Here is a 15,937-nt window from a genome sequence, read left to right as displayed (position 1 = left end):
TTATGATTTATATAAACTATATAAATTATAAATAAGTTTGTTCACTGATTGCTCAAATGATAAATAAGTTATCGGATCGTAAATAAATTATCACAACACGAATGTGTTATCAAGTTATAAATGAGTTGATATGTCATACATAAATCAAACTTAAATGAACTAATGAATATGAAAAATAAGGTGTGATATTACGGTTAGACAGATAAATTATTTACAAATTGAACCTAATTATACAATTCTAAACTCATTTAAAGTCTTCTCATGCATCCATTACGGATTAAAATTTGATACTTAACATTTACCTCGACAAAATATACCAGCAACCTATAAACATAGGTTTTTGTTAGATTCTGAATCTAACCGGTAATGACTACGTAGATTAGATTTTTTTCAGTCCTTTTTCTTTGACTGTTCAACACTTTAGATTAGAATTAAGTTTCTATTGTAACTCAGTATTCTTATCAGCTTATGACTATAGTCACAGGTTCTTTTCCCCAAATATATTAGAATTAATATTTAGTAAAATTTTTATTACGAACTTGTCTAGTACGGGACTTTATCAATGAGGAAAAAAAAAAACTTTAGACCCGAATCCAGTCCAATTGGGATCTCGTCCAAGTCAATATTGGTTGACTTGACCGGGTTAATCACAAGAGCAACAAAAATTCCAACTACGACTATTCCGAAGTCCCGACCGTCTCCAATCTCCATGGATCCGGTATCGTCTTCTCCCCCTCCGCTTCCTCCTCCTCCACCTCGCGATGTCATCGACGTGTTCTGGCATCAGGGCGTGCTCGACCACGACGCGGGCGTCGGAGTCTTCGACAGCGGATCGGACCCGGGGTTCCTGGAAGTGCTCGATAACCATCCGGAGAACGCGGATCGGATCCGAAACATCGCCTCCATCCTCCGCAAAGGACCCATCTCCCCCTTCGTCTCCTGGCATTCCGGTCGACCCGCTAACGTCGCCGAGCTCCTCTCCTTCCACACTCGCGGTAACTACCCATTTCTAGTTGGGATTTTGGTTTATCTTTTCGAAATATTAAGAAATCAATATTTGGGTTTGATAAAATCTATGTCAACTTTATCTAGAAGCACCTTCCACTAATGCGTTTGTGCTCATTACTATGTAGAATAAACTCACTGGCTGTTCTTTTGCTGATATATTAAAAGTGATATTTATCGATGTTAGGTTCTTCTTTTGATGAGATATTTATGGGATGTGATACAAATGATAATTGTCATACAGATAAATGTATTTGAATTCCATAGAGAATATGAAAATAATTTACTCCTCTTCAGATGTCCATTATACACATCCAAATGACTTAAGGCCCGTTTGGTTGGCTGTATTTGTAGATATCGCATATGTGGAAATAACTACAATTTTAAACAACCACTAGCAAATAGTTATCAATTTTCTCACCAAATTACAGTAAAAAAAAGTGGTATAGCTGTCAGATGTTATTTAAATTTGAATGTGAAAGCAGAATTCTGGTGTTAGCAGGATGAAAATCATGTTTCTATTGTTTTCTTTCTTGCTGAGGAAGAGATTGCCGATCAAATTTTATTTTTAGATATAAGATGTTCATTTACTCAATTACTAACTACTGTAGGCATTTCAAAGTTATCTGCGTACAAGAATTGAATTCATTCTGGTCACTCGATAGGCTGATACTGTGACAGGTTCATGTCTCTATATGTAAATTGTAATATCTCTGTTCTTCTGAACTTAGTTTGGTTCTTCTCATGTATCGATTACAGAGTACATAGAGGAACTTGTGCAAGCTAATGCAGGTGGAAGCAAGCAATTGTGTGCTGGCACTTTTCTGAATCCTGGCTCTTGGGGTGCTGCCCTTTTGTCAGCAGGAACCACATTGTCTGCGATGAAGCATATATTAGATGGACATGGGAATCTCGCGTATGCATTAGTCCGTCCACCTGGTCATCATGCACAGCCTAGTCGAGCTGATGGCTACTGCTTTCTGAACAATGCAGGCCTCGCAGTACAGCTTGCACTTGATTCCGGTTGCAGAAAAGTTGTCGTAATTGACATCGATGTCCACTATGGAAATGGCACAGCAGAAGGATTTTATTGCTCGGACAATGTACTGACTATCTCCCTTCACATGAACCATGGTTCTTGGGGTCAGTCACATCCTCAAAGTGGTACAATCAATGAAGTCGGTGAAGGCAATGGGTTTGGCTACAACTTGAATATACCTTTACCCAGTGGAAGTGGGGATGAGGGTTATGTATACGCAATGAATGAATTGGTTGTTCCTGCTGTAGAAAAATTTCAACCTGCACTTATTGTTTTGGTTGCTGGGCAGGATTCTAGTTCGGTGAGTTGAAACCTTTTCGTTCTGCCTTTTTTTGTGTTTTTTTTCATACAGATGTTTGACATGAAGCTGTTTTGTTCCGTTTTACATCTAGAAATACTCAAAAATAAGTAACAGAAGAAATTTGCATTTTAAAAGAATATTTTTTATGTATTTATGATGCTTTGTTGTCTTAGCAATATAAATCTAAACTTAAAACAGTAATAAATCACTATAAAATTTGCATATTACTAGAGAAAAGTTATTTTCTTAGGACACAAGATTCTTTGTTGCATTTGACATATCTGAATTTGATAACAATTAGGTACTACTGTTGCAATTCAAACCCAACCTAAGGCAGTTAGATCTAGTCAGGATTTGGTTCATCTGCTGTATCATCATCAGATCCTAGATTTGAATCCTATACCAACATAATCAGGTTGGATTTTAGGACTTAAACTGAGAAACAAGGTCAAATTCGGAGCTGGCTAGCAGTTCAACTGCTTAGCCTTTTTGGACGTAGCATTTCCAGAATTTGGAAATTGTTAGTATCATCCATGTCCAGGCTTAGTAGATGCCTCCATCTCTCAGTATCCTGCAATCTAGTAAAGGAATTCTTTTCCTGAATCCTAGGAAAAGCATGCTTTTATTTCTACTTTTTCCAGTAGAGACCTTTTTAATTAAAAGAGCAATATTTGTGCTTGTATTGCACTTAAATGTGAATACCAACCATCTATGATAATATGAGTAATTATAAGCTAGTGTACATGTGATATCATATCTTTTCAGCTAAAATATGTCAAATGCATATTAGCTTGAGGAAGGATCTTGTATTTCTATCATGTTGCTAATGGTGTTTACCTCTCTTCAGTTTGACCCAAATGGAAGACAGTGCTTGACCATGCAAGGGTACAGGGAGATTGGAAAAGTAGTACGGAGAATGGCTGATAAGCATGCCAATGGTCGTCTTCTTATCGTGCAGGAAGGTGGGTATCACATAACATACTCGGCATACTGTCTCCATGCAACACTAGAAGGTGTTCTAAATCTTCCGGCTCCACTACTAGAGGACCCCATTGCTTACTATCCTGAGGATGAGGCTTACACGGTCAAAGTTGCCAATGCCATCAAGCAGTACTGGAAAGAATCTATTCCTTTCTTGAAAGAACTTTAGATAGGTATATACTTCTCCCATGTTCTTACTAGTTTGTTTACTTGACTGCAGAATATATTTCCCCTGCATATAACTTTCTTAAAACGTTAAGTAGTTTCAGTCCTGTAGATTAAATTGATCACATCGTCCCATGCATCTTTGGAAGCATTAGTCACCTTTTTATGGAGCAGATTATATCCTATTAATATAATTACGTAGAGCATTGGGCCTTGAATAATAAGGAGAATTTGGAAGTCCTTTATGGAAGGGTGGGAGAGAAAGGTTCGAAAATGGCCGAATTAGCAGATGGAGGCGGCCCCACCCTGAAACAAAGGTGTTGCTTGAGGATCTACATGACCGACTAACTTAGGAAAACGAAACATCTCATTATTTGCATGAACTATTTTTATTTCAAGAATGACTCTTCTGATGCAATCTAAGACATTGCGTATCTATATTCAGCACTACCAATCAAAGCACCGTGCCTTCTTTTATCTAATCATTTACTTCACCTTAGTATCTAAAGAATATAATTGTATTTTCTTGGCAGGGAAACTTAATGAATCCTATAGAGTGCTGTATTTTCCAAGGTCTTCCAAGAAACCGATGTCTTACTTCTGTTTGTTCGCTGTGCAGGAAATTCTTCGATTTATCGTGTAATGCTTCTGGTGTGGAGGGCGAAGCTTTTCTGTTATCAAAGCACTTGTTGATTTTATTCCAATTGATTAAAGACCTACACAGGAATACATGCATTTCTAGTTATCTAGATACAGAAAATTTGAATTTTGATGGTTGTATATTGTAAAGGCTGTCATGGTTTGCACTATTTATTTGGTGTCACGTAATACTGGATTTGTATATGAAAATTCGTTGGATATTATATCTTCCCAAGGTAAAATAATTGTCCAGCCCATCTATTTCGCCCTGGATAACTTTTAGCCTAAAAAAGAGTTCTTTTCCTTGTGTGATCCGATAACACGTCAGTTCCACTGGAAAAGAGCCGCGATAGGACGGATGCAAATGCGACGTGCCTCTGGATATTAGTTCCTCCTACAAGGATAGATTCATCAGTAGTTAATTAGCTGTTACGGACATCTAATATGACACCAATGAGAATAAAAACTGACTCTCTTTTTTTTGTTGAGAAAATAGGAACAGTCTCAACAATAAATTTTATAGAAAATAAGAAAAGTTCGTAAATAATGCACATAACTTTGTTGTAATAAACCCCAGTGGAGAGCATCACGGAGTGCCGCTAACTTCTTTCTCTCTTTTCTCTGTCGTCTCCCTTTCTTTTCGTTTAGATTTTTCTTCTTTTACCTGCTAACTCTCTCTTCGGCATGGCGTGCAGTTGATGATGAGTGGGTTCCCCATCTCAATATGTACTCAAGCCCCATTTCTTCTTGGTTTTGAAAGGTTAGACATAGGGGGTTTGAGGGTTAAGGTGATGATTTGTTATTCCCAGTCAAGTGGAGATTTTTGTGCCCACTTGAACTTTTTATTACTTCTCATTCTCAACTTGCCTCAGCTTGTTATTTATTTTAATTTACATAGTTTACTTTTTTTTCTCAGTTGCTTACTTCCTCTTAGGCTTCGTTTGATTTGAGTTTAAGATTCGAACTCCATTAGTTACTCTTATTTTTTAGTTTTAAATTTTTTAAAAAGTAAACTTATAAAAATAATAAAAAAAAATTTAATTATTGAACTAGTTTAAAAGTCCCTAAATCTTAAAAAGAGATCCTAAACTTAAAACAAATAAGACCTTACTATTTAAGATTATGTGTGTCTGAGTTTGTAGGCGTGCATTACTGTATGAAGGCTGTGTGTCCTGTTATTCGTATATATATCCTTTGAGCTTGCTGCGGTGTACTTCTTTGTGGTATTATAGTTGTTAGCAGCACCTGATCTCCCCTTTTACTGTGTATCAGTTTCAAAAGCAGTAATGAAATTAATATGTCTAGAGACTTTCATTAGAACAAAAAGTTTTGCAATTATTTTTCCTATTAGTATTAGAAAGCCCTCCGATATATCAGACGCCTACGTCACCATAATATGCGAAGGCATCACAGATTCACACGTCGCCACTCGGAAACCGATTCCGTAAATAGATTAGAAGTCGGCAATCTTTATCTATTTCCATCCCTCCCTTTCTCTTTATTCCTCCTCCTCCTCCGCTCCACCGTCACCGCGATCGAGATCAGAGAGCGATGGGGCTTCTTTCTAACAGGTTTGCCTTCTCAGTTAATTCCTTGCACATTTGATTATAATTCGAATGATATTTACTTATTTCCGTTTTCGGTTCGTGCCTGTATCTTGGACTATTACTTGTTTTTGGAGTTAAAATTTGAGAGTTGGATTATAATTCGATATATAGGATTAAGAAGGAGAGCTTGAAGGCGGGGGATCACATCTACTCGTGGAGGACTGCGTATGTCTACGCCCATCATGGTAATTTTTGGGGCTTTTATGATCTGTTCGATTGTTTTATAGTTTGGGATTTTTCGCTATTTATTTCAAGTAACATTGGGATCATATCAGAATCCGATAGCTTGCAAATGTAACAATTCATCCCAACAGGGATATACATGGGTGATGGTAAGGTCATCCATTTTACTAGAGGTCGAGGCCAAGAGGTTGGAACTGGGACTGCGCTTGATTTTATCCTCCTGAGCTCTGGCCCTAATCGAAGCGGAATTCCATGCCCTAATTGCATCACCCAGATCAACGAGTCTCATGGAGTGGTCTCCTCTTGCCTCAACTGCTTCCTTGCCGGTGGCGTCCTCTACCGCTTTGAGTACGGCGTCAGCCCCGCCCTTTTCCTCGCCAAGGCTCGAGGTGGAACGTGCACCCTTGCAATCTCTGACCCAGATGAAATTGTAGTGCAGCGGGCCCATCGTTTACTCAGCAATGGCTTTAGATGTTATAATGTGTTCAAGAACAATTGCGAAGATTTCGCGATATATTGCAAGACGGGGCTTCTTGTTGCAGAGCAAGGAGTCGTCGGGCAAAGCGGACAGGCAATATCGATCATAGGAGGGCCTCTGGCTGCTGTTTTGTCGACGCCGTTTCGCCTTGTTACGGCGAATGTGTATGGAATGGCTGCAACAGCGGTAGGAGTTTACTGTGCCAGCCGTTACGTTGCTGACATTGGCAACCGGAGAGACGTGGTGAAAGTGGAAGTAGATGATCTGGCTGCTGGGCTTGCAACAGGGAGGCTTCAGGCCGCCGACAGTGGAAGTCAGTTGGCTTTGCCTGCACAATGCTAGGGATGGAAGAGAGTTGAAGTTACAGTGGGTATTGGTTGCTCATTCTGAGTGATTCTTATCCATAACATTCACTGGTACATCATTCCTGATACGCTCTGTATATTTATCGGTAAGACTCTGTGAACCGTTCGATATGTATTTATACTGCTACGATGCAACTTGCCTGAAGGAATTAATCGTGACATGGCAGTCCATTGCAAGGTTAATTGTGCATCTTGGTATAGTCTTCTTTTCTGTTAGAGATGCTTGTTTCAATTCCACTTCCTAGTGAATATTGAAGGTTTGGCTATCATAATTAGCCTTTCATGGTACTTTGGTGTTCAAGGCAATCTTGAAGTGTTGCCTCTAAATATGGTCTATATTTTTATTAGTGGTTTGCTTTGCTTGTTTGTCTTTCTTTGTGCCATGGATGTATAGAATATTATTATATGAAGTTAAAGTAACAGCAGTACAAGAGGCAATGTCAATTATAACAATTCAACGATACAAAAAAGCCATCCAAATTCCAGACTGTTTCAGCACACCTGTCCTTTGATTTGGAATAGTTGACAAAAGAGTAGGGCATAATAAGATAAACAAACCTAACCCATTTTGGATGAATCCGATTTCCGTTTGTGGTCTGACAAGTACTTGAGAAAATCTCTCACACATTGATCATTCAACTCTTCGTTTCCGAACACCTCTCTGCATTCTTCAACCTTGGTTCTAAAAGCTTCACCTTCTTCATCTACCATGACCAACCTCAGAGTTTTCGCTATCCCATCCCCATTAAACGATCCATCCTCCTCGTCTCTTGGCACCTCCATACTAATCCTCTTCTCCACCATGTGCCTCGCATTCAGCCCTTGATCAAACACCAGGGGCAGCAGCACAAGCTTCAACCCTAGACCAAGTCCTTCTATAATCGAGCTCCAACCCGCATGGGTCAAGAACCCACCAATTGCTGGGTGTGCTAAGATCTGGCTCTGAGGCACCCAACCCGTAAGCACCTCTCCTCTCCCTTCTACCCTTTTCTTTAACTCCTTTGGCAATCCGGATGAGTCTCTCAGTGCCCAAATGAATGGCAATCCGCATGACTCCAACCCAATTGCTATTTCACGCGTTTGTGCACTCGTTAGTTTTGCCTCAGTTCCAAACGCAGCAAACACAACGGACCTTTGTGTTTGCTTCTCCAGCCAGTTCATGGTGCTCTTCCATTCTTCTTCGAAGCTTGTTTCGCGCTGCAGAGGTGGTAAAAGTCCGACCGGGATCACCGGCTTCCGATAGATCTGTTCTAGTAGGTTGAACCACTCTTGTTCGAATTCACTGCAGCTGCGGACGGCGACGATCTGGCAATCTTTTATGGTCTTGCCGAAGCGATAGGTTTCCGACACACCGGAGCCGTCCCGTAGAGCCTCCTGCTCAAAGATCTCCTGGGCCTCGTAGCCCCGGTAGGCGACGGTGGTCGGAAAGTTTACCCACTCCGGCACTTCCGCGAATTGCTCTGGAGTAGTCCGTGAATTGCTTACACCCATCAACGATGCTGGAGGGCCGATGAAGCCCAGGACAGCAGCGTTGAATACACTGAAATATGCGCACGGCACGTCAAATTCTTCCGCAATCGCAGGAACCCAATGCGCGGCGTAGTCTACTATTATCCAGTCGGGCTTCGCCGGCAACGCTCTTTTCAGGAAGAGGCGTAGTTGGTGATCGAGACTGTCGTAGGCTCTGCGGAGATACGGTCGGAGATCGTCGGACGGGAGGTCTATCGTCGCCTCTACGTCCTCCGGTAGGTGTTCGACGATTGGCAACCGGAATTCCACTAGATTGACGAGGTCTGATAGTTGTGAGGGGAGCTTGGGGAATACTCTTGCAATGTTCTTAGGAGTGGAAATGAAGGAGACTCGATGGCCACATCGAGCTAGGCGTTTGGAGAGCTCCGTGAATGGTAAAAGGTGGCCAAAGGCAAGCCATGGGAACACAACGATGTGGAGATTGCCAGTGTCCATGCGGAGATCTAGGATTGAAATGGCGAAGTGGAAGTGTGGAAGTCTATCGATTCATCTATCTATCTATCAAGTCCCTTTTATTAAGAGTCGAAAGACCTGACGCAACTTGTGTGGGGAATGAAATAGAGGATTTCCAGGAGGTGGCTCCGCCAATTGAATCGTCTTGATTGGTGTAATCTTATCCGTAGTGCAAAGTTCCAAGAATATGAAATATTATTTTTAAAAAAGTCACTCCTTATGTGTATATCTAATGTCATTTAAAAAAATAATATAATAAACGCAGATGATTTATTATATACTCAGATGTTTATAATATAAAAATAATATGGAATATAAGGAAATAAATGATCAATCTCAAACACAAGAGATATTTACTTAAAAGAATCTCAAATCGAATAAAAAATTATGAATTCAAAATATAAATCAATTACTAAAAACTATGACAGTAATAAATGTATAGATTATAATATCGTTGGTTAAATTTTGTAATATATCGCTTCTTGTAATTAGTTTTTTTAACTTAGTAACACTTGGTGTTAATCTCTTCGTGGAGTTCGACATTGCAGTTCTTTCGTATCCTTCCGTCTTAGTTACCAGGCGACTGAATCATTTGCCCACTCGGTATTATCAACGGAGTTACAATTATAATTACTCTTTCTTTGCTATTTAATGTTCAAGACAATCTTAAAGTGTTTGCTTTGAGTTTAAGAATTCTTTTTGAAATAGTTCAGTAACTAAATATTTTTTATTTTTTTTATGTCTAATTAAATTTACTCTTCAAAAAATTAAAATTAAAATTTAAAAATAATTAATCGAGTTCAAAACTTAGTTTCAAAGCTTAATAGAATCATATCGTATTTATGAAGTTGAAAGCAACAGCAGCACAAAAGGCAGTGCCAATTATAACAATTGAACAATACACAAAAAGGCTTGCTGACCTTTCGTTTGGAATAGTTGACAAAAGAGTAGAGCATAACTAATATAAACAAACCTAACCCATTTTGGATGAATCCGAGTTCCTTTTGTGGTCCGACAAGTAGTTGACAAAATCTCTCACACATCGATCATTCAACTCTTCGTTTCCGAACATCTCTCTGTATTCCTCAACCTTTGTTCTGAAAGCTTCACCTTCATCTTCCATGACCAACCTCAGAGTCTTCGCTATGCCATCCCCAGTAAACGATCCATCCTCCTCGTCTCTTGGCACCTCCATACTAATCCTCTTCTCCACCATGTGCCTCGCATTCAGTCCTTGATCGAACATCAGAGGCAGCAGCACTAGCTTCAACCCTAAACCAAGTCCTTCTACAATCGAGCCCCAACCCGCATGGGTCAAGAACCCACCAATTGCTGGGTGTGCTAAGATCTGGCTCTGAGGCACCCAACCCGTAAGTACTCCTCCTGTCCCCTCAACCCTTTTCTTGAACTCCTTTGGCAATCCGGACGAGTCTCTCAGCGCCCAAATGAATGGCAATCCAGATGACTCCAAGCCAAGTGCTATCTCACGCACTAGTGCACTCGTTAGCTTTGCCTCGCTTCCAAACGCAGCAAACACTACGGACCTTTGTGTTTGCTTCTCCAGCCAGTTCAGGGTGCTCTTCCATTCTTCTAAAAATCTTGTTTCCCGCTGCAGAGGAGGTAAAAATCCGACCGGGATCACCGGCTTCCGATAGATCTGTTCTAGTAGGTTGAACCACTCTTGTTCGAATTCACTGCAGCTGCGGACGGCGACGATCTGGCAATCTTGTATGGTCTTGCCGAAGCGATAGGCTTCCGACACACCGGAGGCGTCTGGTAGAGCACCTGGCTCGAACATCTCCCGGGCCTCGTAGCCCCGGTAGGCGACGGTGGTCAGAAAGTTTACCCACTCAGGCACTTCAGTGAACTGCTCTGGAGTAGTCCTTGTATTGCTTATACCCATCAACGATTGAGGAGGACCCATGAAGCCGAGGGCAGCAGCGTTGAACGCGCTGAAGTATGCGCACGGCACGTCGAATTCTGAGGCGATCGCAGGAACCCAGTGCGCGGCGTAGTCTACAATTATCCAGTCGGGCCTCGCCGGCGATGCTCTTTGCAGGAAGAGGCGTAATTGATGATCGAGACCATCGTAGGCTCTGCGGAGATACGGTCGAAGATCGTCAGACGGGAGGTCGACCGACGCCTCTACATCGTCCGGTAGGTGTTCGACGTTTGGCAAGCGGAATTCTACTAGATTGATGAGGTGTGATAGGTGTGAAGGGATCTTGGGGAATACTCTTGCGATGTTCTTAGTAGTGGAAATGAAGGAGACTCGATGTCCATGCTGCGCTAGGCGTTTGGAGAGCTCCGTGAATGCTAAAAGGTGGCCGAAGGCAAGCCATGGGAACACAACGATGTGAAGATTGTCTGTATCCATGTGGAGATGTAGGACTGAAATGGGGAAGGGGATGTGGAAGTAGATAGATATCTATCGACTCCTTTTTATAAGTTTCAGTAAGACAGGAGAAGAGACGAAAGAGTGAGGTAGACCTGACTCAACTTTCCAGAGAGGAATAACAGAGGATTTCCGCGAGATATCCCAGGCAATTATTGAATTATCTTGATTGGTGGTGTAATATTACCCGTTAGTGCAAAGTTTCAAGGATATGAAAAATTAGCCCCTGGCGTGCTCTGACTAAATATTAAACACATCATCTTGACTCTTAGAGCCGTCATTTGAATCTATCCTGATTACTGATTATTTGGTCACTTTGAACTTCGAAGCCGAGCATTAATGAAACCGTGGGCTGCGTTCTGTGTCATCGAGAGTGACTCTATTTTGGTCAATGGTTCACACTTTCAGCGGTCTTGGAAAGTGACTTCCCCTGTTCTGATCAATGGTTTGCGCTTGAAATATCCAAGCTATCAGTGTTGAATAGCTGCGAGTAGGAGTGTAAACGAGCTTGATTGAGCCTGACTCTAATCAAGCTTGGATTAAAATTAATTTGAGCATACCTTTGTGATCAAGCTTGAATTAAAATAATTTCAATCCGAGTCAATTTCGAGTTAAGTGAGCTGCTCAATTAGCAAATTCAAGCCTTATCAATTTTAAAACATTTTCGAGCTTGAGCAAGCTTGAATTAATTTAGGCTTGAATCAAGCTTGAAATAAAACCTAATTCAACTATAAAGATATAAATATTACTAAAATATAAATTATAAGCAACAAAAATAAATGAGTTAAAAAACTACAATGAACCAAAAAATAAATTATAAGTAACAAAGATAATTGTGTCAAAAAACTACAAGCAATCAAAATATAAATTACAAACAATAAAGATAATTATGTCAGAAAATAATGGCTGAAATTATGAATTAATAAAAGGGTTTTGATTTGATGGTTCATATTAGTTTGATATTACTCATATTATATATATATATATATATATTTGAGCCGGCTTGGAATCAAGCTTGGCTTGAATTTAATTTCAAGCCTAGCTTTAATGATCAAGCTCGGCTCGTCATATTTTTGACCCGAGCTTGATCGAGCATTATTAAGCCAAACTCGAGCCGAGCTTGAGCCGGCTCGATTATTTTGACGGCCCTAGCTGCGAGGTTTTTGTTAGTTTTTGTGATGTATAAATTTGTGAGAAAGCAACACTCTCAGGTGGTGTGAATTTTTTAGATTTAGTCTGAAGATTAGTAGCACAATCTTTTCATATTTGATAATTAAAATTAAAGTTGTTTTAGTTTGAAGAATAGTGCTATAAAAATTCTTATTAAAATATATTCGAACAAGTTTTGATTTTATTCGGATAAGATAAATCCAATTGATCAGAATTTTTCAGAGAGCAACATAATTCTAACATGGAAAAAACATTCAAATAAAAATTTCTAAAAAGCAATATATTTTTAACGTGGGAAAGACGTTCTTACATAATTTTTTAGAAAGTAAAATATTTTCAACGTGGAAAGTGCATTCAGATGGGATACACTGAAACACTTAAGCGTTTGAACGAGATTTAATTTATTTAAATGGAGCACAAAAAATTTATATTTTTCAGTACGAGTTCTCTAAATTATGACTTTTTATAAGCTTATTGCCTCAAGGGTTGAAAAGACAATGATTTTTAACCTTAAGGGTCACTAAGATTAAATATCAAGCACGAAAAACAGTGTATTGAGTAGAATTCAAGCAAATCACTTTAGAGATGATTATGAATATTAATAGATGGTATGTAAGTATTTTATAATCGCTAATTATTATAGTGTTTAGTTTAATCCGGAAAAAGATATATGTGATTTTTTTACTCTTGTCCGATAAATAATTTTTTCACATTAAAAAAAATATATGTTGGTAAGTGCTCTTTTTAACTATTATTTAATATTTTAATTAGAAAAATATCATCTAGCAAGATCCAGGAATCCCCGCTGTTTTTAAATCCATCAGTACACGGCGAGATTCGCTTCTCTTGGCTCGCTTGTTTGGCTGCCCATAGAATGAACCAAACTAATCCATTGTAGAAAACCTTCCTTACCCAAATCGCACACTGAGTCCCTTTCTACTGCGTCGGAATAAAACAAGAGTTAAACCTGAGTGGTGTCCATAATCTATATGAAAAACTTCTAGCTGTTAGGGAATTAACTGCACATTTTTTAGCTTGGGATCATCTGCTAGATCCATATGATCCGGGCCAATAAGTACTCATTATTGACAATCAGTAGCACGAGGATAGGGATCATATAATTTTATTTTATTTTTTATGTCAAGAGAGTAAACTGCGGATGCTTTAAACTAACCCCATATAATTATGCTAAAATTTAAAATTTTATTAGTATCACTTTATTTCATGTGGTCTAAGCTAACGTGAAATAATTAACTTTTTCATCAAAACGAGAAAAATATAACTTACTGTAATACCAATATGATGTTGATAATTATTTATTTGAGTAAATATTAATGTTTTACCCATAATTTTAAGATTGATGGAAAAAATGTATTGGATGTTCATATATTCAAATGAGGTATATTATATTATAAGGTAAATACTTCAATGCCCGAGAATAAATTATAATTATGATCTAATGAGCTGTAAACTCATCTGGTACCGATTTCTTGATACCAGTTTCAACCCGTGAAAAGGGGCATATTAGTCCTTTTAGTATATCTCCATCTCCATCTCCATCTCGCTTTACTCTTGTCTTTCACCGATCTCTGATCTATTCTCGCTTTATCCTTTTCTCCTCTCATCGATCTCGATCCATAGCTTTCATCACTCGCTCAGCGATCTTGATCTCATTATCGCGGAGCCCGCCATTGGCTGCCATTACCCTTTGCTGTCCTGTCCTTACCCTTTGTTGGAGTGAAAAACAGAGAAAGCTGAGTAGAACCTATCTGCATGATATGAGATCCTCTTGAGCATGAGAAGCTTGAGGCAGATTTCAAACAAAAAATGAACACTTTAATCGCTGAAATTGAAAGGGCAGCTCCAAAGCTAAGGGCTTAGAGACTAATATGTGACACTTGAACAGAAGGAAAAAAAAAGTTATAGAGAAATTTGAAGCAGCGAGAAAAGAAGAGAAAGAGATATCTAACGAACATAATTTTATAATAAAAATAAATACCTATTGAAACGGTAATTCTTTTTAATTCTTTTATATTCCTATTACTCCTGGGGCATAGAGAAGAAACGCTCATATTATAAATCTTAATCTTAGTAAAGCTAAGAATTAACATAACTGTAGTTCATTTGCTCAACATGCTAAACAAAAGAACACTATACAAAGATGCACAATTAACCGTGCAACGGGGTACCTTGTCACGATTAATTCCTTCAGGCAAGTTGCATCGTAGCAGTATAAATACATATCGAACGGTTCACAGAGTCTTACCGATAAATATACAGAGCGTATCAGGAATGATGTACCAGTGAATGTTATGGATAAGAATCACTCAGAATGAGCAACCAATACCCACTGTAACTTCAACTCTCTTCCATCCCTAGCATTGTGCAGGCAAAGCCAACTGACTTCCACTGTCGGCGGCCTGAAGCCTCCCTGTTGCAAGCCCAGCAGCCAGATCATCCACTTCCACTTTCACCACGTCTCTCCGGTTGCCAATGTCAGCAACGTAACGGCTGGCACAGTAAACTCCTACCGCTGTTGCAGCCATTCCATACACATTCGCCGTAACAAGGCGAAACGGCGTCGACAAAACAGCAGCCAGAGGCCCTCCTATGATCGATATTGCCTGTCCGCTTTGCCCGACGACTCCTTGCTCTGCAACAAGAAGCCCCGTCTTGCAATATATCGCGAAATCTTCGCAATTGTTCTTGAACACATTATAACATCTAAAGCCATTGCTGAGTAAACGATGGGCCCGCTGCACTACAATTTCATCTGGGTCAGAGATTGCAAGGGTGCACGTTCCACCTCGAGCCTTGGCGAGGAAAAGGGCGGGGCTGACGCCGTACTCAAAGCGGTAGAGGACGCCACCGGCAAGGAAGCAGTTGAGGCAAGAGGAGACCACTCCATGAGACTCGTTGATCTGGGTGATGCAATTAGGGCATGGAATTCCGCTTCGATTAGGGCCAGAGCTCAGGAGGATAAAATCAAGCGCAGTCCCAGTTCCAACCTCTTGGCCTCGACCTCTAGTAAAATGGATGACCTTACCATCACCCATGTATATCCCTGTTGGGATGAATTGTTACATTTGCAAGCTATCGGATTCTGATATGATCCCAATGTTACTTGAAATAAATAGCGAAAAATCCCAAACTATAAAACAATCGAACAGATCATAAAAGCCCCAAAAATTACCATGATGGGCGTAGACATACGCAGTCCTCCACGAGTAGATGTGATCCCCGCCTTCAAGCTCTCCTTCTTAATCCTATATATCGAATTATAATCCAACTCTCAAATTTTAACTCCAAAAACAAGTAATAGTCCAAGATACAGGCACGAACCGAAAACGGAAATAAGTAAATATCATTCGAATTATAATCAAATGTGCAAGGAATTAACTGAGAAGGCAAACCTGTTAGAAAGAAGCCCCATCGCTCTCTGATCTCGATCGCGGTGACGGTGGAAAAAGAGAAAGGAGGGATTAGAAATAGTCAAAAAGATGGCGTGTGATGCCTTCGCATATATAATTACGGCGACGTGGCCGTGTGATATATCGGACGGCTGTCGCCTTTTCTTCTGCAACCCGTTCTAATACTAATAGGAAAAATAATTGCAACTTAATAAA

At 39.7% G+C, this 15,937-nt stretch overlaps 5 protein-coding genes across 5 annotated transcripts; 2 read left to right on the top strand and 3 right to left on the bottom strand.

Moving 5' to 3' along the window:
* Positions 1-520: 520 nt before the first annotated feature.
* LOC140792312 (histone deacetylase 8) lies at positions 521-4,354 on the top strand. Its single transcript, XM_073143232.1, has 4 exons — positions 521-995; positions 1,765-2,345; positions 3,193-3,499; positions 4,111-4,354. Exons 1-3 carry the CDS (start codon positions 563-565, stop codon positions 3,493-3,495), a joined length of 1,317 nt encoding a protein of 438 aa, XP_072999333.1. The 5' UTR covers positions 521-562; the 3' UTR covers positions 3,496-3,499; positions 4,111-4,354.
* A 1,159-nt stretch (positions 4,355-5,513) lies between these two features.
* Positions 5,514-7,110, top strand: LOC140793063 (protein LEAD-SENSITIVE 1-like). Its single transcript, XM_073144414.1, has 3 exons — positions 5,514-5,701; positions 5,849-5,922; positions 6,052-7,110. Exons 1-3 carry the CDS (start codon positions 5,682-5,684, stop codon positions 6,738-6,740), a joined length of 783 nt encoding a protein of 260 aa, XP_073000515.1. The 5' UTR covers positions 5,514-5,681; the 3' UTR covers positions 6,741-7,110.
* A 211-nt stretch (positions 7,111-7,321) lies between these two features.
* LOC140792158 (UDP-glycosyltransferase 91C1-like) lies at positions 7,322-8,728 on the bottom strand. Its single transcript, XM_073142998.1, has one exon. The coding sequence runs from the start codon at positions 8,726-8,728 to the stop codon at positions 7,322-7,324; it is 1,407 nt and encodes a 468-aa protein (XP_072999099.1).
* A 991-nt stretch (positions 8,729-9,719) lies between these two features.
* Positions 9,720-11,123, bottom strand: LOC140792157 (UDP-glycosyltransferase 91C1-like). The gene has a single exon (XM_073142997.1). It carries the CDS (start codon positions 11,121-11,123, stop codon positions 9,720-9,722), a length of 1,404 nt encoding a protein of 467 aa, XP_072999098.1.
* A 3,242-nt stretch (positions 11,124-14,365) lies between these two features.
* On the bottom strand, positions 14,366-15,878 carry LOC140791842 (protein LEAD-SENSITIVE 1-like). The gene is made up of 3 exons (XM_073142519.1): positions 15,725-15,878; positions 15,505-15,577; positions 14,366-15,375 (listed from the first exon to the last, which is right to left on the bottom strand). Exon 3 carries the CDS (start codon positions 15,365-15,367, stop codon positions 14,687-14,689), a length of 681 nt encoding a protein of 226 aa, XP_072998620.1. The 5' UTR covers positions 15,368-15,375; positions 15,505-15,577; positions 15,725-15,878; the 3' UTR covers positions 14,366-14,686.
* Positions 15,879-15,937: the final 59 nt, after the last annotated feature.

The sequence above is a fragment of the Typha latifolia genome, chromosome 7 (genome assembly GCF_019914945.1).
Source record: "Typha latifolia isolate L0001 chromosome 7, TyphaL0001v2, whole genome shotgun sequence".
Classification (NCBI taxonomy): Eukaryota; Viridiplantae; Streptophyta; class Magnoliopsida; order Poales; family Typhaceae; genus Typha; species Typha latifolia.
Note: the sequence above shows the minus strand (reverse complement) of the source record. Positions and strands in the feature narration are given on the sequence as shown.